At 47.7% G+C, this 24,668-nt stretch overlaps 1 protein-coding gene across 9 annotated transcripts in view; it reads right to left on the bottom strand.

The window, feature by feature from the left end:
- The window catches only part of PBRM1 (polybromo 1), a 552,328-nt gene that overhangs the window by 258,943 nt on the left and 268,717 nt on the right, over nt 1–24,668 (bottom strand). For 6 of the 9 annotated variants that reach the window (XM_085624202.1, XM_085624197.1, XM_085624200.1 and 3 more), the window contains exons 18-20: nt 21,359–21,544; nt 17,959–18,116; nt 10,085–10,351 (exon numbers count right to left, since the gene is read on the bottom strand). In XM_085624202.1, the coding sequence (XP_085480328.1) occupies nt 10,085–10,351; nt 17,959–18,116; nt 21,359–21,544 (611 nt within the window). The remainder of the gene's footprint in view (nt 1–10,084; nt 10,352–17,958; nt 18,117–21,358; nt 21,545–24,668) is intronic. The other 3 variants (XM_085624199.1, XM_085624205.1, XM_085624203.1) reach the window with 1 other exon arrangement.

Here is a 24,668-nt window from a genome sequence, read left to right as displayed (position 1 = left end):
TGAGGGTGTAACTAGAATGCATCACTGACCCTGGGGTACCCATGAGTCTACCCCCAGAACCTCAACTCCCACTACCAAATGCTTACCTCAAAACCGATAACACTATTTTCCTCCATAGGAGAACATGGACTGTTTTTCTGTGAAAAGTTTTGAAGTGTGGAGTTTGAGAAACAAGAGAAATTCTTTAAAATTGCATAATCTAACAAAAACGATTTTACTTACCTGGTTTCAGGAAATGTTCCAGAGTAGTATCTAGGTATACTACTCTGTGTAAGCCTTGTAATCTCAAAAGTTACCTACCTGCTAAGTATTGCATTTCTCTGCATCAATACTGTTAATCAAACAAAAGGTGCATGTACAATTATCATTCAAACTGTATTTCAATTGCATTACTACTGTAAAGTATTTACCACTTACCTGTGCCAGGCTTGCTTGGTTCTAGAAAATAAAATAACTAAAATAATATTTTTATACAAAAACAATTGGTCTGAAGCTCAGTTATTGAGTGTGTGAATTCATTTGCTGATTGAGTGTGTACAACAAATGCTTTACACTGTCCTCTGATACTGCCTTACTGCTCGACCACTCTACCACAAATAGAGAGTGAGGTGCTATTCAACTTTACCTCTGCCTACCTCTGGGGTTCCACTGGGCTCTGTGCACACTATACCTCACTTTAGAAGAAAGAGCTTGTAGCTCACTCACCTTGCGAGCAGAGGTGATGGCAACCAGAAAAGCAGTCTTTAGGGTAAGAAGTCTGAGAGGACAGTTATGAAGCAGCTCAAAGGGAGCGCACAAAAGGTAAGTAAGAAAGACGTTTAAGTCCCACTGAGGCATTACGAAGGGAACAGGAGGACAAAGATGAGTAATGCCCTTAAGAAAGCGATTTACAACAGGGGACTTGAAAAGAGAAGGCTGATCAGGAAGCCGAAGAAAGGCAGAAATGTCCGAGAGGTAACACTTAAGAGTGCCGAGAGCAGGGCCCTGCTGGGCCAAAGAAAGGAGGACAAGAGAAGCTCAGAAAGAGGAGCAGAAAGAGGATCAACAGCTTTTGCTGTGCACCATGTTCCACATTTGTTCCATCTACAGGCGTGTACCGTCTTAGTGGAGGGACGCCTGGCTGCCAAAATAACATCACAGACTTCAGGAGGAAGGTGAAATGACGTCAACTGCCGCCGCTCAATCTCCACGCAAGGAGGTGGAGGCTGGACAGGTTTGGGTTGAGGACCGTCCCCTGCTGCTGCGACAGAAGATCCTCCCGAAGAGGCAGTTGGATCGGGGGATCAATGGCCATGTTGACCAGCTTGGAATACCAGACTCTTCGTGCCCAATCCGGAGCCACAAGAATGACTTGAGCCCAGTCGCGCTTGATCTTCACCACCACTCTGTGCAGAAGTGGTACAGGCGGAAAGGCGTAGAGAAGACCTCACCTCCACTCGCCACGAAAAGTGTCACCTAGCGAGTCTGGGAAATTCCTTGCGTAGAATTGCTGACATTGTGCGTTCTCTATGGTGGCGAATAGATCTAACCAAGGCTCTCCCCACTGCTGAAAGAGACCTTGCACCACCTTCGAGTGAAGACGCCATTCATGATCCATCATGTACATGCGGCTTAGTTCGTCCGCCCTGGCGTTCAGCGAACCTCCCAGGTGTTGAACCACCAGGGATATGCCCTGATGTTCCAGCCATGTCCCGAGGCGGAGGGCCTCTTGACATAGGGTCCACGACCCCACACCGCCTTGTTTGTTGCAGTACCACATGGTGGTGGTGTTGTCCGTGGACACCTGCACTATTCCAGAAGGTTGATGTGAAGCCCGGACTCTGCCGGAGACTAGAGGCCTCTGATCTCTGCCTCCCCATGTGGCCGCCCCATCCCAGAAGTGATGCATCGGTCACCACTGTGAACTCTGGTTGGGGAAGGGAGATGCATCTACCGCCGACCCAATCCTGGTTTGTTAGCCACCACTGCAATTGGTGTGCAGTGCCCTCCGAGATCTGGACGCAATCGGACAGGTTCCCCTGATGTTGTGCCCACTGGAACTTCAGGTCCCACTGCAGAGCCCGCATATGCCATCTGGCATGGTCCACAAGCAGGATGCAGGAGGCCATCAGGCCCAGTAGCCTGAGGGTCTTCCTGACCGAAATACAGGATAGAGGCTGAAAGATCGGAATCATAGCCCAAATATCCCAGACTTGCTGTTCGGGAGGATAGACCCGAAACTGCGTTGTGTCCAGAACCACTACGATGAAGAGGAGCTTCTGCGAGGGAGTCGGGTGTGACTTCGGCACGTTGAATGAGAACCCCAGCAAATGCAGGTCGGAGGAAGCGGTTGGCGTTCCTGAGATCCCAGATAGGACGCAGGCCTCTGTCCTTCTTGGGCACCAGAAAGTAGTGGGAATAGCAACCACGACCTACCTCTGGGACAGGAACTCGCTCGATGGCTCCCTTGGCCAAGAGTGCCGAAACTTCCTGTTGGAGAAGGGCCAGATGATCCTCCGACATGCGATGGTACTGAGGTGGCATGGATGGAGGGGTATTCTTGAAGGGTAGGGAGTAGCCCTTTTGGACTATTTGCAAAACCCACCTGTCCGATGTGATGGTGCACCAGTGGGGGAGGGGATTGCGAATCCTGCCGCCCACTGGCGATTGGTGGCCCGAAAGGTCAGACTAGGAGGGTTTGGAGGCTGCTGCAGAGGGGGCTGTGGTGGACTGGCCCACCTGCTGGCCCCCAGAACCATGGCTGTGGTTCCCACGTCCTCGGCCGCGCAGGGACTGAACAGCTTGCGCTGGCCTTTGGCTCTGGGCGGGACGTGGCGGGGCACCACTTCTGTAGCCACGAAAGGGTGTTTGTATTTTTTCTCAGTCCTTGGGGTTACTGCTTTACACACAGCAGGTTCCTTGAAGGCCTCCTTCCCCTGGTCCAGCACACTTGGGAGCAGGAGTAGGAACTGGCTTCTTGTCTGGGATGGTAACAATGTCTCCCAACAGGAAGCAAGATTGAGGTCTCTCCTCCTCTAGCTGCACTTCATATGTGCCTGCAGCCCTCTTAATGACCTGGTTATAGATTCCTATGTCCTATGTCGAAGTTGTAGCCGCTTTCAACCCTTCATTTTTCGACGAAGAGTTCCTTCCGAGACCGCTCTTCGACGCCTTTGCCTTATCTTGGGTTTTCGCTGTCTGGGAGTCCTTGTCAAAGGAACAGACGGTCTGTTTGTCCTTGGATGCAGTTGCGGACGTCGAGTGTTTCGACAGCAATGCTCCTTTCGAGGACTTGGACTCACTCTTTCGAGTATCAGTAGAGTGCCTGGGGTTCGACGACTATTACCTCCTTCGGCGTTTTCTTTTCGACCTCGACTGTGGAGTCCTTCAGCGAGGTTGTCCTCTTCTCCACTGGAGAGGCCCACATCTCGGAGCGATGGATGTGTCCCCTGCATGTTGTAGTTTGCCCTTCTTTGCCTCTCTCTTACTCGGAGGGTCTTAGGAGTGAATGCCGTGCAGGCATTGCAGTCCTCGCTTCGATGGTCGAGCAGCAGGCAGAGATTGCAAACTGGGTGTTGGTCCTTCTGCGCGTACTTGTGGTGGCAGTTGGAGCAGAATTTAAAGGGTGTTCTGTCCATCACCGCGCCCAGAGAGCACCCTGTGTGGGCAGTCTCCGTAGAAACATCGAAATTCTTCATGTTTTCTCTTCTTTCGTCGTCCCCATTATGTGACTCATAGTCCGGTATGTTCTTAGGTGATTTTTCAATTTTCCTGTTGTTTTCCGTGGATTCTTCTCTCCAAAGTTGTGGAGCTCCTTCACTGACGATCCAGACCCAACAGCAGAAAAAAAGAATCTGAAGATGGAGACCAAAGGTGGGAGCTTGCAGAGGAACCGCGTCGACGTCACGAAAAGGCACCAAATGGTGGTATGTCGACACGCAACTGGGCCACGAAAAAAAAAAAATGCATTGGTATAGCCAATAGGTCTCGCCTCTGGAACCTTCTAAGTGTTTTGACAGAAGTGTTTGGAAGTTTGGTAAGAGATGCAATTTAACATAAAGGGATCCCACACCTAGTTGATACATTCGGTACCAGCAGTTTAATCAAACGAGAAGAGGGCATGGGGAAACCTCTTATAATATCTCAATCAATGGAGAAGGCACGCTTTACTGCAACTTGTGCGTGCTTTCACCTTATAAATATTTAACACACTATCCGAGGCAGTGGAATGCTAGAAGCGAGAAGTGAGGGAGAGAGAAAGACTGTGAGGAAGAGAGTGAGAGAGGAAGAGAGGGAGAGAGTGAGAGAGAGAGAGCAAGGGACGGAGAGAGGGAGGGAATGAGGGAGGGAGAGAGGGAGGGAGGGAGAAAGGAAGGGAAGGAGAGGGTGAGAGGAAGTGAGGGAGGTAGGGAGGGAGAGAGAGGGAAGTAGAGCGGGAGGAAGGGAGAGAGGAAGGGAGAGAGGAAGGGAGAGAGGAAGGGAGAGAGGAAGGGAGAGAGGAAGGGAGAGAGGAAGGGAGAGAGGAAGGGAGAGAGGAAGGGAGAGAGAGAGAAAAGGACGGAGAGAGAAAAGGACAGAGAGAAAAGGACAGAGAGAAAAGGACAGAGAGAAAAGGACAGAGAGAAAAGGACAGAGAGAAAAGGACAGAGAGAAAAGGACAGAGAGAGAAAAGGACGGAGAGAGAAAAGGACGGAGAGAGAAAAGGACGGAGAGAGAAAAGGACGGAGAGAGAAAAGGACGGAGAGAGAAAAGGACGGAGAGAGAAAAGGACAGAGGGACAGCGGGAGGGACAGCGGGAGGGACAGCGGGAATAAGAGGTAGGGACGGTGAGAGGGAGGGGCAAAGGAGGGAGAGAGGAAGGGCCGTAGGGAGAGTGATTGAAAAAAAGAAATAATGAGAAATAGCAATGAAGAGAGGGTTGAGAACGAGAAAGAAGACAAGAGTTAAAGAGAGAATATAGAAAGCAGAAGAGAAGAAAGGTGAGAGGAAGAGAGAAAGACCCATGTAGCGCAGGAGCGAGACTAAGTGAAAGAGAGAAAGAGTGACTGAAAGAGGGAGTACGAGAGAGCGAGCGAGAAACAGGGTGAATAGGAGAGATGAACAGTTAGAGAGAGAGAGGGGCGGAGACTGTGAGAGAGAGGCAGGTAGACGTCACTGCCAGCAGAGCGGGTGCTGTCCACTTGGGTCGGTAAGTACTCGCACAGGTCAGTGTGAGAGGCACAGCCTTTTAAGCGCTATGTTACACAGTCTAACTAAATACAAACGAAACTGTTTAAGCAAAACAAATCAAACATTAAAATGAGGCGTAGAATAAAAACGAATGCTAATCCGAAATGCAGTTTTAGCTGGACCTCCTTGAAGCACTGACATTTTACAGGAGCGCTGACTGTGGCGGTGTTTTAACATCTAAACAAAAGGACAAGTTGAGGCATTAGGTGCACGGAGGGCAGCGGAAAGGGCAGGGGGCCGTCCCTGGAGAGGTATGTGTGTGTGGCATAATTCACAGGCGCGGTATGTGTGTGCTGCATAATTCACAGGGTCAAAACCGAATCCTGCTTTCTGGCTCCCTTCTGACGCCCACTGACCCAGCTGTGGAATTTAAAGTAGGGCTGACGCCGGATCTGTGTCAGAGAAACGCTGCAGCACGCATGAAAGAACTAAAACCATCTAACACTCAAAATGTTGGCTCCCACCCCAATTGCTAGCGTTAATAATTGCAAATGTGAAAGCTGTTGACCAATTTGAACGAGCGTAAATTTCTACCAAATTAAATATAATCCATGCCATAACCTTGTTTCCATGGGTCTAGTGAAACATACGCACCTGAAAAAAAATCCAGCACTTCCTTCTGAGCGCAGGACCATGGCAATCCTCAAATTTTTACTATATGCTCATGTGTCATTGTAAAACCTGTCGTCCACAACGATAACTAATTTATAGTGAATATAAAATAGGTTAATAGTGAAACTTAGTGCTCAATATATCTTAAGTTAAGAAGCTAACTAGTTCACAAAATAATTGCTTAATTAATAAGCAGATAACCCCAAAAGACATGTTGGGCACGGACTGCAGCATCTACTAGAAAACAATTGAGACTTTTGCACACATAAATCATGTCCATGATTTGAAGATTACCCTAATGAAAAATATATCAATTAAAACCACAGAAACTTGGTCATATACCCCCTCCCCCCAGTATCCATTACAGAGTAAGGGAGAAAACAGGACAATTTCAACTAATTAAAACTTGTCTATTTCGTTCACCGTCAATAAGGCCAATAATTCCTTATCATATAAACGAGTTTTTAAAAGCCAAATGTATGTGCATGGAAATTAAATCAACTTTCGGCGGTTAGTAATAGGGTGGAGGAACCTCCACATTTACACATCTTAAGGGGCGGGCGAGCGGCCCTATGTTGAGACCAATCCAGTAATTATGCGACATGCCACGGGCCACATTTTCTTTCCATATTTACCAAACTTACACGATAAATTACAGACGCCAAAACCTGGCACATGTGCGGTTCTTGTGTTTCAATGGCCATATCCATTACAGCATTTGCACAATGCGAGGCTTGTTCTAGAGACGACGGATACGCCAACAATACGAACACGCGGAGCCCCGGATCCGCGCAACTGCATTAAGCCCCAAAGACACTTTATCACCATATGCTTACGAGTTAAAAACCACTGCAGTAAGAAAATAATCTGCGTGAAAGCAGGGTCTGGCTGAAAGCAAGGACGAAGAAAACAAGTGCAGTGAAAGGAAATCGTGCTGCTCGTAATAAATAAACAAGCGAGGTCCTCAGCGAGACCTAAAAAGCTGTCGCCACGCCATGCCACGCAATGTTGGGAATGAAAAACAAAGTGCTCACCGAGTCATTAGAGAACACTGTGTTGCCGCGGAGTAAAAGATCCAATCCCGGCAGGCAGGGCCAAAAGTGGACAAGGCAGTAACCAGGAGGGACTAAGAAGCCTCCTTTTCAATCATGAGCCAGTGTTTACCATTGAGGATGACGCCAGTGAATGAAAATTATGGGCTGGGCTTCTGAAAGCCTCTGAAACCATAACGATTCCAAAAAGCCCCCGCATGGCGAGAGCAGCACATGCGCGCTGCTAACGCCAGGCGAGACCTAAAAAAAAAAAAACACGTCGTGCCTGCAGTGAGAGTAGCTCACAAAGAAAACAAAAAAGTGCTTAGTAGCTAATTAAGGAGACCCTGTGTCCCGCCGCAAGTAAAAGATCCAGTCCCGGTGGGCGGGGCCAAAAGTGGACAGGGTGGTAACCAGGAGGGACTAAAAAGCCTCCTGGACAATCATAACACCAGGTTTTTCATAGTTGGTGGCGCATAATGATGCGCACCCATGCAAAACACGGGCGGAGCAGAAAGCGGGCTTCTGGAATCATATTGATTCCAAGAAGCCCTCGCATGGCGAGAGCACCGCATGCAAGACCTAAACAGAGAAGAAATACAACAATTCTGGACCCAACCAGTAGATGGCGGAATAATGCACAGCATAGTGAATCCAGAAAGATTCACGCTGCAAAATTGTTTTTCAACTGCTCTTTACACTTACGGCAAAAGGGGAGCTGGTTTTTGGGAGAAGCTGGCAGGCAAAGCCTAGGGGCAGGGGAGGGAGCAAAGAAAGCCTCAATCAAGGGAGGGTGCAGAGAAAACAGGAGCAGCCTCTTGGTAATTTATTGCGTGTTTTTATTTATCTCCACTGTTGCTATGTGCTGCAATCGCTACTTAATTTAAAAAAAAATCCAATTAGAGAAATATAAATGCTCCTTTAGGTTGCAACGTTAGCATTGCGACATAAGTATCGTTTTTGGCCCATATTTGCAAGCATGTACGGAGTGATCAAAAACTTCCACATAAAGCAGGGTGCTATCGTATTAGACGGTAGAGCCTGTCAGCATTTGCTGTAAAATCACAGCTGTTTTGGAGAATGCTGGTTCAAAATGTTAAAGAAAAATAACAGCCTTACGTCGTCCTTCCTGGCTAACACAGGACAAACAGCAGTTAAACGCCTCTTGGCCCACCCAACGCATGTTCTACTATTAAGCCCCTGTAGTTTAATGTGAGGAGAGCGATTCCACAATCTGCAGCACATGGAGAAATTTTGGGGCTGTAATAGGGCATTTGGTTGTCCACACCAGCGTGCAGCGAAGTGCAGTGTACTGCAAAAACTCAGGCATGTTTATGTACCAGTTGTCTCACCGTGCCATGGGGTCACGCTAACCAAAAGCTGTGTGGACACAGTAACAAAATGAAACCAGCTGAGGCTGCATCAAAAGAAAGTGGCACGGTCCCGATTAACGGTAAAACGTGGAATGGGATGCCTAAAAAAAAAAACAAGCGAAAGCACGTAACCCAGAAGGAATGCAGCAGCCACACTGCGCGCCGCTGCTCGCTCCCGAGAGCAAAACGCTGTGGGAGTTAACGTTTACAAAAGAGGTGGGACATGCAGAAACGTTTCGAGTGATTACATGAAGCTTCCCATTGAGCAGCACGTGCGCGCGGCGCTCGACCTCAAAATGCACTTATATATGACCTATACACAGGATAGCCATAAAATATTTTTTAAAAAACAACAATTGATGGATAGAATGCAGAAAATGTCATACATTCACCCCAGTACAGAGATCTGGGCCCAATTTGGTCGTTTTTGTTGCTCCCCATGCCATTCCAGTTTGAACCCAGCAATATGCAAATCAGTCTTGACCCTGCGCCCAATGGGAACAGTCCAGCCCGAACTGCCAGGCCAGGTCCTACCTGGACTGGAAACGAGCATCCTAGGACCGGTTTCGGTGTTTCACCCCTCTTCAGACAGATAGCTTAACGCCAGGGGCATGGAGAGCACGGCTTAGCCTGAAACCAGTCCCAGGATACTTGTTTCCCGTACAGGCAAGACATGGCTTGGCAGTTCGGACTGGACTGTTCCCATGAGGCACAGAGTCCAGACTGATGTGCATAAAGCTGGGACTGAACTGAGGTGGCGAAGTGAGATCTGTGACTGGGGGTGAGAGTCAGAAAAATTTTCAGCGCTCCGTCCATCATCTCCTTGTGTTAACCGTAGAATATAACCATAAGTAATATGTACATTTGTTAAGCAAGCCTAATGAATATCTATACATTTATAAACAATTATACAAATTCATACAAAGGAATAGACATAACTTGATACATACACATAATCCAAATAAATGTTTGAACTGACACGACATGCAACATGTACTAGGTAACTACACCTGATACCACGAGGCCTCAAACACGCCTAAAGCAAGTTTCGTTTTTACAAGCGACTTAACCAAATGTGCTAAGACGTGCACAAAATGTGTAAAAGCGAACCTTACCCTGACATGTCTTTAATGAAAGCTTCACATAACGCTGCAGAAGGTTTTTGATTAATGCTTGCTACAAAAAGTTTGATTGTTAGATGAAATGAAAACTTATTTCACACAAAATACAATGCAGGAATAGGAATGTTGACCCTTTCGATGTAGTTTCCTCATTTTATAAAGAAAAGATGTGTGTGGAATAATATTTCGGAGCAGCTGATGTTTATGTTTCATATAGCCCATTCTTTAGCAAACATGCAATTTATTTTGTCAGAAGGTTAGAAATGTGGTCCTGCTCATGGGAAAGGCAGCCTGGAACCAAAAGGCCTCCTACGTGGACACAATCCACATTTCATGAGTTTGCACCAGTGCCGATGAGGCAAGTGCTCTCCCTTTCGAGTTACAGAAGTACAGGTAACTCAGTACCGGACAGCACCTGCCCATTTAAAGCACTGGCAGGAGGGATGATGAAGGAGGGACACCGAACACCGTTTAAGAGTTTCAAAGAAATAGGGCTCCATGGAAGCAGAAGCACGCAGAAGGCAAGACAGCGGCTAATTACAAGCATAGAAAGAAGATGCCAGACAGAGTTGAACGTGAAAGGAACAGACAATGTCAAGTATTTCATTGAAATGCATGAAGTGTAAATTCACTGCAAAAGTTTCAGTACATAACTCTTGATAACGGATCCCTGCTATCGTAGCTCATCTAAATACACCGACAGAGGGCGAAGAAGGAAAGTACAGGCGGTGCAACTCACCTTCACAAAGCATAGAACGCCTTCCTCCACTTGACTCTCCTCTGCGGCCTCGGGGGGCTTCTCATCCTCCTCCTTCTCTTTTGTGGCAAAGACAGAAGCGACGCGAACGACTGGCAGGGGCAAGTGTCGTGGCACGAACCTGACCGAGCTGATGGGCATCGTCCACAGCTTGATCTTCTTGAACGACTTCGCCTTGGCAGAGTAACGAGACTCACACACGTACACATCTTCATCCCTGAAGCTCTCAGGACATAGCTTAAAGTACTCCTAAGCAAAGAGAAAAAGGACAACAAAATGCAGAAATTAAGCGTTGGTGAAATCAGTTCTGCTTTGATCTTCTCCTATTAACAATATTAATGTACAAGTAAATCTCGGAATACACTCTCCTGCTCCAGAGTAAAGGTGTGTACGTCTACTTGCTGCACACCCCAAAGAATGTTTAGGTCCAGTAAGGCAAAGCCAAGAACTATCGCTCATGCACAATTCCTGCAATATTTGTGCACCTTGAGGTGGGATGAATCCGCACCGTCTACCTGATACGAGATGCCTTCTAGGCGCACCTCCTGGAAGGGATGGCTGTTCTGCCATGGTAACGTCTCTATGAAGTGCTGGAGCACCCTAGCACGGCAGCAATACTAGCCATCTTTATGGCTCTAACCCAGGTCCTGTATATTTTTCTTTCGCCAGAATCCTCCACCTTGTTATCTCGAGATACAGCGGAGGTCAGTCGCTTAGCATGCTACTTCGAGGCCACTGCTACAATCACGGAATCCGGTTACAGATCAGAGCTGTGAAACACACGGTCCTGGATCCAGTGCTTTGTATCTTTTCAAAAGTCTAGCTGAAGCAGACTTGGCCGATGCAGGAGTCAGAAAAAGCTCAATAGCCGGTTCCAAATAACTTAGAAGCGCAGCTATAAGTGGCTAGGAGGCTGACCTATGGGGGAAAGATCTCAATAATAAAGTGGTTGCAGGTGGAACAGGCATCGGTATACGGAGCTTCACTGCTCCTCTGATGAGAACCTCATCAAAGGTTGATTTTTGTCTACTGGGGAAACATGATAGGAGCAGGTGAACCTGGTAACTTAGGTGGATAACATTTCAGATGAACGTACAGGAAGATGATGTAGATGTCCCAGTGGAGTGAGATCACACAGAACGGAATCTTCGAGAATGCCACAAGCATCTAGACTGAGACAGCTGTAAACAACTTAAGCTTCTTGGTAGTTATGCAGAACAGGGCCCATGAGCTGTGCCTGTATCCAGGTCAATAGACCTTCAAGCTTGTGATCAACGGAGGCGGCTCCATTAATCTGCACTCCTACCAAGATGCAGGGCCTATACTAGTCCATCCGCACATCAGTAGGTGGGTTTTGAGAACATATCCCTTCCTTGTTGTCCTGAGAAAGAAACGGGTCGAAAGGTCAACAATGAACTTAATTATGATACAGATTGACTGTTACGGGGCAAAATAAGGAGTTGATGAATTGCCCCTTTTTGACTAACTTTGAACATAACAGTTCACAGGCTTTTGTTGATGTAATACAGGCTGTACATTGTCGTCAAACAATCTGTTAAGCGGGATTCGAGGACCCATTACCAAATAATTTGTTGTTAAAAACATCTATATATATTTTATTGTTACCTTCCCGGCAGAATCGTTTTGGAATTCACTACATCTAGAATCAGATAACTCCTATAATTTTGAGGCCAGAGCCGGGGACTCGAACGCTGAAGTGCGCATCGAGTTGGTAACCTACTGGGTTTTTGTTGTCTGTAACACAGGCAGCATGCTTGACAAAAAAGACAAAGACAGAATAAAGGTTGGCGCTGCCATTCTGCTCAGAGGCCTCAAAGCCACTTCTTAAGAGAGACTCCAGATATTAAAATAAAATTAAAATCCGGATTCTTTGGACAGCATGGGTTTGCGCCCAAAACGTTCCTGGAAGAGAAAGGTCATCTGAGTTTGGTTCTGGCTACTAGTTCAGAACAAAATGAATAGAGCACCGCACCTTGGTTCTCGTCTTAGGCTTATCACAGCCTTTATGATGGGAAGGTGGGGACCACCGCCTCTGCTTTTAGTGGTACAGCCTATGGCAAGGACATTCCCCTTCCATCCATCAACTAGTGGCTTCTAGATGGTGATCTAGATTTGGGCTTCAGTTGTAGTCTAAATCCTCACGTGAGGCCTTGTCAATTTACAGAAGGCCTTGCGATGCATGAGGGGGAACAAGTCATGCATAAGTCCCTCATCTTTACAGCACAAACATCACAGGAAATTCACACAAGGGTCTTTGATGGCCATTCTCTACTAACACTTGGATTAGGGTTTCAAACCCAGGTTCCTAGAGATACTCCCCCCCCCCCTGAAGAAGGAAGGCCATGAATAAAGCCCTTTGAAACACCAACACTGGCAGATGTCGTCGCAAGTCCAATGCCGCACCACCGACACTGGCAGACCCCATCCCTTATCCACGGCTGCACAAGGCAGGAGCTCTCCACTGGTGGAGTCAGTCTATTTGACAGTCAGAATGCAGTTTAATAAAGACAACGAACGCCAAGCATGGTGCTCTGGGGATCTGGGCACCCATCTGGGCCGGTTGTCAACAAGTGACAGAGAATGGAACACAAAAGAAGTATAAATAACTACTTGCTACAGCGAGGGACTGTGAAAGCAAACCGTTCCTGGTGCGGACTGACAGCACAAGAATGTTGTGCCTCTGGAGCAAGGGGAGGCCTGTTTCCAGAGAAGAACAGGACAGATCAACATCTGGCCAGCATAGTGCCATCTTCCTGGAAACATGCAGAGGCCCCTCACTAGCGGAAACGTACAGGCCAATATCCCTGCTGTTTTGCGTGGGCAAGGTACTGGAGAGGTGCCTCAATCAGCAACTATCAGATAACAGGTTCCATCCCACTGGCCCGAGACAATACTGAGACTGCCCTGTTAGCAGACGTGGAGGATCCTAAAATGACTCGAGCTCAAGGGGTTCAGCAGCAGTCGTTCTGTTGCATGTGAGTGCGCCCTTCGACACTGTAACATCTCAGTGCTGCTGAAGAGGTAACAATATTCAGGAGTAACTGACCTAGCACTGAAGTGGCTATCTTCGTTTTTACAGGATGAGACTTTTCAGGTCTAGGACATGCCATTTTACTCAGAGTATTTTTCCCTTAAGTCCAGAGTGCCCAAGGGATTCTCACTGAGACCCACACTATTTAACTTGTACATCCGTCCCTTGGCCAAGACGGTCCAGTCTTATGATAAACAGGTTGCAATTTCCTTAACTCTGGTAGCCGTTCTAAAGCCCACCAGCTTAAACGATGCCTGAAGAAGGTAGCAGACTGGATGGCAGCCTGTTGCCTCAAACTTAATGGAGACAAAACGGAAGTGATGGTGGCTGGCAGGAATTTAACTGCTGGTCCACGGTTTGCTGGCCAGATTCCCTAGGCAGCCGTCCTTTGCCAAAAGCTACGATAAAAACCTAGGCTTCTGGCTGGATAATAGGCTTACTGCGAGTCTCCAGTATGGAAATTGGTTGCTAGCTGCTATGGCAATCAGAGAATGCTAAGATCTTAGATTTTTGCATTCTTCCTCCTGGAAGACTGTGGTCCAGGCATTAGGTCTTTTATGCCTGGACTATGGTAATTCTCTTTATGTAGGATCACCCACCATGTCTTAAGGAGACTGAAGGTGGCGCAATATCCAGCTCCCATCTGCTATCAAAGGCAACGAAGCATCACCTGGTCTCAGGGTCAGTGGCCTCCTTACATTGGACCCACCAAGCAAAGGACCCCATTTAAAGCTCCCCGACTCGCTCGAGTTCATCACAAAAAGGGCCCTATGCTGTTCCTTCACTTGATTCAGCCTTGTATGCCCATCACACCCTTGCAATCCGCAACTTTACATCTGGCGGTGGCCCTCATGGTTCGGGAAGTGAGAAGTGGTCGGCATCCCTGTTCCGAGTTACAGAACGCTCTGCCGGTCAGGCTACGGATAATAGAAGAGGAACAGAGTTTTAGGAAGCAGCTTGAATCCTGGCTGCGTCCGGGTCCGGCAGCTTGAGTCCTGGCAGCTTGAGTCCTGGCAGCTTGAATCCTGCCTGCATCCGGGTCCGGCAGCATGAATCGTGGCAGCTTGAATCGTGGCAGCTTGAATCCTGGCAGCTTGAATCCTGGCAGCTTGAATCCTGGCAGCTTGAATCCTGGCAGCTTGAATCCTGGCAGCTTGAATCCTGGCAGCTTGAATCCTGGCAGCTTGAATCCTGGCTGCGTCCGGGTCCGGCAGCGTGAGTCCTGGCAGCTTGAGTCCTGGCAGCTTGAGTCCTGGCAGCTTGAGTCCTGGCAGCTTGAGTCCTGGCAGCGTCCGGGTCCGGCAGCTTGAGTCCTGGCAGCTTGAGTCCTGGCAGCTTGAGTCCTGGCAGCGTCCGGGTCCGGCAGCTTGAGTCCTGGCAGCTTGAATCCTGGCAGCTTGAATCCTGGCAGCTTGAATCCTGGCAGCTTGAATCCTGGCAGCTTGAATCCTGGCAGCTTGAATCCTGGCAGCTTGAATCCTGGCTGCGTCCGGGTCCAGCAGCTTGAATCCTGGCAGCTCGAGTCCTGGCAGCTCGAGTCCTGGCAGCTCGAGTCCTGGCAGCTCGAGTCCTGGCAGCTCGAGTCCTGGCAGCTCGAGTCCTGGCAGCTCGAGTCCTGGCAGCTCGAGTCCTGGCAGCTCGAGTCCTGGCAGCTCGAGTCCTGGCAGCTCGAGTCCTGGCAGCTTGAGTCCTGGCAGCGTCCGGGTCCGGCAGCTTGAGTCCTGGCAGCGTCCGGGTCCGGCAGCTTGAGTCCTGGCAGCTTGAGTCCTGGCAGCTTGAATCCTGGCAGCTTGAATCCTGGCTGCGTCCGGGTCCTGCACTATGTCCGGCGCTGGGAGACTCATACTGGGCCGTCATGCTCTTTACAAGTTCACAGAGTACAACAGAATAGGATGGGTGTGGACTTCCAAACACTGATGCACGGAACAGAAGGATAACACGGCGGATGACCTCAGAAGTGGGATCCACATTTCAAGAACTGAGCAACAACAAATGATGGGGAATGATTTTGTCTACAGAGGGAAACGCCAAATGCATACGGTTCACCTCCCGGGTTCCAAAGCAAGGATCATTGGTGCATGTTTCCCACCGACTAGAGACGGACAGTTCCTTAATGAGTTTCCTCCAATTCCCCTGTAGCACATGCGCCTGCAACGTGATCTTCATGGTGCCAAACTAGGCTCCAGAAGTATCCTCTCGGTTCACCCTCACTTTCAGCAGATTGCTGATCCGGGACAAGGGCAGGTTAATGCACCATCGTTCTGTGAGCTCCTCAAGCCTCTCCACCAGTATACTACAGTTTTAGAACTTGAACTTTTAGGATTTCTCTAAAAGTTCATGGGATGACTGACGAATCTCTGTGCAAGGTCCACTACAGACAAAGCAAAAAGTGGAAGACATCTTTCAAACAATACTTAGAAAATGGAGTGCATCCTGCCCTGTGCTACAGGAACTCTTGCCATACCTTTCACAGTGCAAAAACAACAATTGATGGACAGAATGCAGACCAATGTCAAACATTCACCCCAGTTAGGAGATCTGGGCCTAAATCCATCGTTTTTGTTTTTTTGCTCACAATGCCATTCCAGTTTGGACCCAGCCATATTCAAATCAGTCTTGACCCTGCTCGTCAATAGATCAGTCCAGCCCAAACTGCAAGGCCAGGTCCTCCCCAGACCGAAAACAAGCATCCTGGGACCGGTTTCGGGGTTTCAGCCCTCATCAGCCAAGATAGCTTGACTCCAGTGGCATAGGGAACACAGAACCTAGGTCTGGGCATACCCACCCCACTCGGTCCAAGGATGCTTGTTTCTGGTCCAGGGAGGACTTGGCTTGATAGTTCAGTCTGGACTGTTCCCATGAGGCACAGGGTCAAGACTGGTTTGCATATGGCTGGGTCTAAACTAGGGGTGGCATAGTGAGCAAAAGAACGATGGATTAAACCCAGATCTCTTGACTGGGGGTGAGTGTTTCGATATGTTCTGCATTCCTTTAATATTTTTCACAGTGGCAAAACTGGGACTTCAGCGGGAACTAGAAATGTATCTATTGCTATTCTCCTCCAGATCGAGGAAAAGGCTAGGATCAAACACCCTGTTCACTAAGTTGGTCATGAAATCGTGTAGAAGGACTATGCCGCATTTTTTTAAATTGTGAAACAGGCTCCAGGATGGGAGCTTAATGTAGCGCTTGTCATCGTGATGACACTCTCTTCTAAACCCCTTTCCCACTAGCCCATCACCCAACTGATGGTTGAAGATTAAGCAGGGCCATGTCGGAACTCATGGGTCTTATTTCCAGGAGTGGGCCATCTTAGTAAGGAAATTGTTTAGAAAAACAACTACACAGTTGACAAACGCCCCAATACTTCAAACTTTCACCCTCACCTGAAACGTTGTCAGATGGATCCAATACGCCTGGGCAATACTGGATGTGGACCCCAAGCCACTGGACCTCAACCAGACAGTCCAAAGAAACACATAGGAACAAATGGGGTTGGTTATGCCTGGACTTCCACCCAGAATTGTATAATCAATGTGTGCTTTTGTTCAATGCTTGCATGCAGTGGGACTGTTCTATTGCATGATCCTCAGATAACCACAGAGTGGTGTTGGCACTCAAACATACAAAAATACATTGAAATTAATAAATAACCAACGTATTTCTAGAAGCTCAAATATATAAGTAAAAACCGCCTTCCTGGCGGTCATTACGCTAGCCAGAATGATCAGAGAAATCCAGGCCTGTCTAGGGAAGCAGCAGCACATCCCATTCTAAACTGATCGTGCTAAATACAAGACTTAGCCAACCTGTGGATCGTCACCTGAATTAGACGGCATTCTCTGCCAGTATTTTTCAAGTCACCAACTTCCAAAGGGGAGCATCCTGCAACCCCCAAACGCTGGATGTGAAAAGAGTCCTCAGTTCTTATATGGGAAAAAAATACATCTTGGCAAGGTGCACCTCAGGTGCTTGTAACCTTTGGCTGGTCAAGAATGGGGCAGCAGGTGGATAAAGTCACCTTCACCAGGTGCTTGTCAGACTGTATCATGTTTGCCTACCAGAAGCAAACGGGCAACTTCCAGGGCATGCCTGGCTCACTCAGCTAGAAAGGACACGACAGAACGGTTCAAGGCCACCAAGCTTCTGGTGGAGATCTCCATAGCAGCAGGCTGCTACTCTCCGAGAACGTCAAGTCCTCTCTGGAAGCAGCAGCGGGTCAGGCGATGCTGAACAAACCGTTCTGGTGAAGTGGGAACACGGTCAGCCTTTTTAGGTTACTGCTATGTATTCTACCCAGATTACACCTCGATCAATAAAAGATCCAGAGCTGGAGAAGGATCATTTACTTACTGGTAAAGCTTGTTCTTTCTTACTGGTATCTTATCAGTTCTAAGACGTCCCTCTCGGTCTACAAGGTGAGTTGCTTATTCGGTTTTATTTGCTTTGACGCGTTACAGAATTTCAGGAAGTTTGGTGCCAGGGGAGTGTGTCAAGCTCAATTAAATCTAGAAAAAAGCCCTGTGATTGGATTCTGGCATAATGACAAAACAGGATATATATTTTATTTTTATTGGAGGATTCCTAGATTAACAGGGAGCCCAATTCAAATAGGATGTGAATCCAATAATGATCCAGTGCAGGAGAAACAGACGTTTTGTTTCACTGCTCCCACTAGGCGCACAACCTTTAAATGCAGAAAACCCCTCCCACCGGGATATTAAAAACATTAGTTTACAAGTTAGACATTAATCACAAGAATATGTTTGGAGCACATTTTACCAACGGAGTTGGTTAGCCTTACCTTAACAAACATGACCACACATTTGCCGAGAATTTTGCTAATAGGCACTTTGTTGTAATAGTCGCTCTTAAAAACTTCTTTCTCTAAAAACTTCCGAGTGGCAAGGTGGAATGTTTCCTTCGGACGATAAAACCAGCAGCCGTACAGCCATTTTTCACCTGAACAAGACATGAAGAATAATCGGTTGAGCAGCCGTGCTGCATAGTAAAGGGCATTGCCAACACGCTGACATAATATACTCTTCAATCCACAATCCTGCTACCAGTCTCAAAGGACAGAGCCCCGCCTCTTCTACAGCGCTCTATGGCTTTACAGACAGGCTTATGCTTTAGAAGTGAACAATAAACTGAGAAGTCTGACACACAATGGTAATTATGAGATGTAGCAGCAAATAGAGAGACTGGACCTTGGGACTTCAGGGTCATTTACTATGGAAGTCTCCAACCTGGATAAAAGCCAAGAAAGAAAAGGTTAATGACCTGTAACAGCAGCTTCGAGCTTTAGACTATTCCAGAGTCAAATCCTCTGCATGATTCAGGCAGCATGCGCTATACATGTGCTAATGCACAGGTGCCACAGAGCAAGATGTCCTGCGCTGAAGATCGCACAGCCCGGCGGGCAGGGACATCAGCCTGGGAGGATCCTCCCTCTGATGAAGAGGGGGAGTCACTGATAACTCAGACCTGGGTGCCTTAGTTATAAGCTTTGGGGTGCCCTAGATTGACTTCCAATCAGTAAAGCCTCACACCTTCATTTCCCAACTTGTCAGAGAATGGTGTGGGCTCAACATGTCTAAGTGGCACCAACCACACCCAGTGATGATTTAGGAAAGCTCCCTCCTCTCACTGGCTGTCACATGACCAGGTTAACCAACGAGAGGAGGTCTATAGCACCTGTCCTGTGCGGTCATACTAACCTCTTGCCATGCGCTAGTGCCACCTTCTTGGTGGAGCCATTATCAGACCGCCATGTAAGCGGTTTATATGAACCTTTGTGTGTGTTTGTATGAATGGATGACTGAGCATTTGTGTGTACACTTTGGAATGAGAGGGTGTGAGTATGTGTGGTTGTGTGCTCGTGGATGGATGTGAGTATAGGCGGTTGTGTGCTCGTGGATGGGTGTGAGTATAGGCGGTTGTGTGCTGGTGGATGGGTGTGAGTATAGGCGGTTGTGTGCTGGTGGATGGGTGTGAGTATAGGCAGTTGTGTGCTCGTGGATGGGTGTGAGTATAGGTGGATGGGTGCGAGTATGTGCGGTTGTGTGCTCGTGGATGGGTGTGGGGAGGTGTGGGTAGGTGCGCGTGTGTGCTCGTGGATGGGTGTGGGTAGGTGCGCGTGTGTGCTCGTGGATGGGTGTGGGTAGGTGCGCGTGTGTGCTCGTGGACGGGTGTGGGTAGGTGCGCGTGTGTGCTCGTGGATGGGTGTATGTGCACGTGAATGCTTGTGTATGGATGTGTGAGGACTGATCAAACTCCTTAACTCCCTACAACTTTCACAACTAGTTCGCTAATTAGCTCAATGGTATTAACTTTGCATTCCGTATATAAAATACTAATTTACTTTATGCAGAACCATCAATGCTAAATTGAAAAATATCCGTCTCTCTCAATAGAATAACACAAGCATTCTGAAGATACATTTTTGAAGTGAAAGCCAAATGTGGCCACCACTTCTCACAAGAGTGGAGACACAATCCAAAGGCCAAGTTTCTTAGATCCAACAGACAATCTCTATCGAGGCAATTTACAGATGTCCTACTATTCCATGACAAAGCATTTAAAGAAGCAAGCATTGGGTTCAGCTTCTTTGAAACCCCAAAAGATTAGCAGTAGTCACCTCACAAACTACAGCTTTCTAATAAAGTCCTATTTCCAACAGCTGGAGATGTCACGCGTGGCTTGTCCCCCCTCATACATATTTTCTTGCTGGAGATGTCACGCGCAGTTTGTCCTCCTCATACATATTCTCTTGCTGGAGAAGTCATGCACGGCTTGTCCTCATACATATTCTCTTGCTGGAGAAGTCACGCATGGCTTGTCCCCCCTCATACATATGTTCTTGCTGGAGATGTCACGCGCAGTTTGTCCTCCTCATACATATTTTCTTGCTGGAGATGTCACGCACGGCTTGTCCGCATACATATTCTCTTGCTGGAGATGTCACGCACGGCTTGTCCTCATACATATTCTCTTGCTGGAGATGTCACGCACGGCTTGTCCCCCCTCATACATATTTTCTTGCTGGAGATGTCACGCGCAGTTTGTCCTCCTCATACATATTTTCTTGCTGGAGAAGTCACGCACGGCTTGTCCGCATACATATTCTCTTGCTGGAGATGTCACGCACGGCTTGTCCTCATACATATTCTCTTAGTCGTGCCCTAACTAGACTCTATAGTGGTCCAATGTACAGAACACCAGAAAGAGCTTGTGTGCTTATGATTTCCATATGGTTGGAGCATCATATTTCCCAAATATCTGCAAAAACCACAAAGTGGAGGAGATGGTTCACTAAATCGTTAGAAACTGCAAAACTATTCATCTTCAGGAAAAATAAATTGGTGACTGATCCCTTTAGTGAGAACTGGATTAGAGAATATGTTAAACATGGCAGGACAAGAGCGACTGACTGTCACCAACCAAGCTTCCATTTATAGGGCGATGTGGTGACATTTGTCACCACCCTCTGGAAGAGGAAACATCTACAGTCATGAACCACAGTGTGGGAACGGGCAGCAGTTAATATCCCAAACGCTCACATCCTTTGACCTCAAATCCCGACATAAGGAAGGTGCCTGGAGCAGGATACGGTATTGTGGCTAGCTGTGCACATGTGACTCAGTCTCGATGACCCATACAGTGGGCAACGGTGGCCTCCGCAGCCCTGGCGGAGTGGGGACACCAGCCCCCCCCCCCGAGCTGCAGGGGGCCCCCTCTAGTACTGTGCACAGGCAGCGGACCCTTGACCTGTCAGATCCCGACTGGGTCGGGAGCCTGCGGGGCCCCTCCACATACCTTGCAGGGGGGAGCCCTCAAGTTTCATTACGCCACTAGACCCATACTTTTTAAAATTATTTTACGAAGATATCCTCGTTTTTTTCTTTATGTAATTCAGAACTCTTATGCCCAACAATAATATCTCAAATGTAACTTCTCCAAATGACTAGAGGACCACATCAAAGGTCATGACGCGTTATACTGATTGTAAGCACATTACTTGACAAATGTACATGCTTGTAAATTCTAGTTTACGCACACCACGAGTGGATATGTTATATTACAAAAAAGTAAAACTGTTCAACGTTTCAGTATATGGGTTCAGGACTAGAACTGTAGAATTGTTTACTGTATGGGTTAAAGACAAGAGAGTAATGTACAGAATGAGACAAAGCTTATCTCACCAGCAGAATCCTCCCAGAGTCTCTCGATGCACACAATGTGGGGCTGGAGGTTGGCTTCTGCTGGCTCCACGTAGACGTAATCCCCAACGTGGTACAGGCTGTTCCGAAAGCTGCAGTCCTGTCGGTATGTACGAGGCAATGCAGACTGTCCAGAGACTCCTGCCAGGTCATCGCTCCTTTCAGCTTCTTGTTCAAAGAGAATAAGCAGAAAGAAATTAAAATACTGAGTACAAACTGGTTCAGGGATTCAGCTCTCCTCCTTCAGATAGGAGGCTTGCACACTCAAAGCGATGGAATTATAGCCTAGAAGGAAATCAGATTTGTGCGGCAGCATGGTTATTATGAAGTAGAGAGAAAATTATCTCAGCATCATTCCATATAGGGGGCCATTTATATAATGTTCTCCATTGTGACGCCAGCATGTTGGCACTACTGGGCATTCTAATTTACATAATTACAGACCAAATGTCAGAAAGGGTCTGTGCCAAGAAACATTTGGCAAACATATTACTGGTTAACAATTTCTGATTAATAATAGTAACAAAAGGTGCAGAACATCCCACCCTACAGACGTCCTCACTTTCCTGTTCCCTGCACCATTAGGTACATTTTGAAGCAGCCAAGAGACTCTGGCTTCTTCCACAAACCAACAAACTGGTGGAGTCACATTTATACAACAGCCAATACAATGCTGCCCTGGCCCCTGCAAAGCACCATCCTGCACAAACACAGAATGAATACATAGCACTGTGGCTAATTTACTGTTGAGAGGAGAAAGAACGACTGTAGTGGGATTTTAATGCTGTGGCATGTGGCGACAAATGCAAAAACAACAGTTGATGGACAGAATGCAGAACAATGTCATACGTTCACCCCAGTACAGAGATCTGGGCCTACATCCATCGTTTTTTTGCTCCCCATGCCATTCCAGTTTGGACCCAGCCATATACAAATCAGTCTTGACCCTGCTCCATATGGGAACAGTCCAGCCCGAACTGTCTGGCCAGGTCCTCCTCGGACTGGAAACAAGCTTCCTAGGACAGGGTTTGGGGTTTCACCCCTCTTCAGCCAGGATAGCTTGATTCCAGTGGCATGGAGAGCACGGGACTCACGTCTGAGCATACCCGTCCCACTCGGGGTGACAAATGCAAAAAGAACTGTTGATGGACAGAATGCAGAACAATGTCAAAATGCAAAAAGAACTGTTGATGGACAGAATGCAGAACAATGTCATACGTTCACCCTAGTACAGAGATCTGGGCCTAAATCCATCGTTTTTTTGCTCCCCATGCCATTCCAGTTTGGACCCAGCCATATGCAAATCAGTCTTGACGCTGTGCCTCATGGGAACAGTTCAGCCCGAACTGCCAGGCCAGGTCCTCCCTGGACCAGAAACAAGCATCCCGGCATGCCGTGGCAGTTTACGGAGTTGGGTTAAGATAACATCAAGAGGTGGTACTGCAACGCAGAAAGAGGAAATGCAGCGATGTTGGAATGGGAATGTAGTGGTGTGGGATCGCAGAGTGATGGTTGGATGACGCAGTGCTGGTGCAATGGGGGGAGGGGGGTCTGTTACAATGGCGCTGGCAAGTGAGTCAGGGCCTGGGGTGCAAGTCTAATGACGGGGCGGTGGTGCAGCGCTGCGTGAGCCTTGTGTGGATGGAGTACTTGCCCTTCCCAAATCCTTTCCCTCTGTACCCCTTTCAAGTTTCATGCACGCTCCTCCAAGCACTGCATATAATCCAAGCACTAAAGGATGCGGACACGAAGAAAGCTTCTAAAGGGCGATTAGGATCCTGCTTAGAGTTGCATCGAACAGAAATCACCATGACACTCCCTGGAGCTCAATCATGCTCACTGTACATTTAGCCTAGCAGCCAAAGCTGCTGACTTTGGAACCAGAGAACTTGATTAGAATTCAAATTCACCTCAACATCCTTACATTTTGTCAAAATCACGTAATAGCCTGTGCTAAAAAATAAATAAATAGAAGATTGTGTAATGTAATCTGGTGCTCGTGTAAAACACTAGTGCACTTCTGGCCAGATCTGGCCATATAAAAGTGCAAACAAATAAAGTTCTGCCATTCCTGATGAACAAACACTTACTTTAAACGCAAAAAGAAGTTATAAATACTTGAGCACATGCTGACAATGTGCACTCGCGGACTTCAGAGAGGACACCCTTCAACTTGATAACGGGGAGCACTACTGGCCATTCTGACATACAGGGGATAAGTGAGTGACGTTCAAACACTGGTAACCAAATGTAGGAGGCCCGAGAACGCACTGGAGAGTTCACAAAAGGTGACATCCAGAGAGCATGTAGACACAAAGTCCCAACATGCAAAACCCTACGAGGAGTGTATCTAATAAACAGTTCTGAAACCCAGCATCCCAAAGCCACAGCACAGTAAGGAAGGAGCCTTCGATACATGAGTTCCTCGGCCAGGTCGCCACTGCTATACAGAGGAAGCCCCCAGATATGCTTTTAGTGGCGATTACTCAGTGATTGATTTAAAAATATATATATTATTTATGTAACATGGCCTTACCTCCACAATGCCTAAAAGATGACAGCTTCATGTGAAAGGAACAATTGCCATTTTTACTGGTGACCATCGTCCTATCCAGGGAGGATCAGACCAGAGGCCTATAAACTCTGCCCAATAACAGTCATTCCAAGGATTCTCACGGTTAGAGGAATTATTGTCTGGGTTCTCCTGTTCAGCCATAAGTGATCTGTGGGCTTCCCAAACTTATTGTTGGCACCGTAGAAGATGCATCAATTTTCAGAAACATTCTTATCGCTCGATAGCGTGAGGTGTGGCAGACAGGCGGTGCAGTCAAGCGGCGCTGTTCTCAGCCCAAGACGGACTCCTGCATTCAGAGTAGATCCCTCCATTGTTCCCCTGCAGAGCAGTTCACTTCCTGTTCTAAGGCATAGATATGCAGCAAGCTGGCTACCTAGTGGCAGCCATTGTCCAGCACATCTCAAGCCCAATCAGGGGACCTCAACAAGATACCCCTGGAACCAGAACGCCTACAGGATGGGCCCATAAAGAATTGTGGATGTGTGGCCAGGTGTCGCGCATTATAAAGTACTCATTCGTAGTTAACCCCTTCGGTGCCCGCCCCTTTCCCCGCCCTGTGCCGGCCGTTACATTAGCGGGCGGGGTTTGTGACGAGCTGGACTCATCATGGGCACAGCGCCACCGCGGCCCATGACGAGTCCAGCTCGTCACGGGCACCGAAGAGGTTAAAGAGAACAACGAATGAATCTTGTGTTGAGAATTCGGGCCAAACTTCAT

The sequence above is a fragment of the Triturus cristatus genome, chromosome 9 (genome assembly GCF_964204655.1).
Source record: "Triturus cristatus chromosome 9, aTriCri1.1, whole genome shotgun sequence".
NCBI classification, from domain to species: Eukaryota; Metazoa; Chordata; class Amphibia; order Caudata; family Salamandridae; genus Triturus; species Triturus cristatus.
Note: the sequence above shows the minus strand (reverse complement) of the source record. Positions and strands in the feature narration are given on the sequence as shown.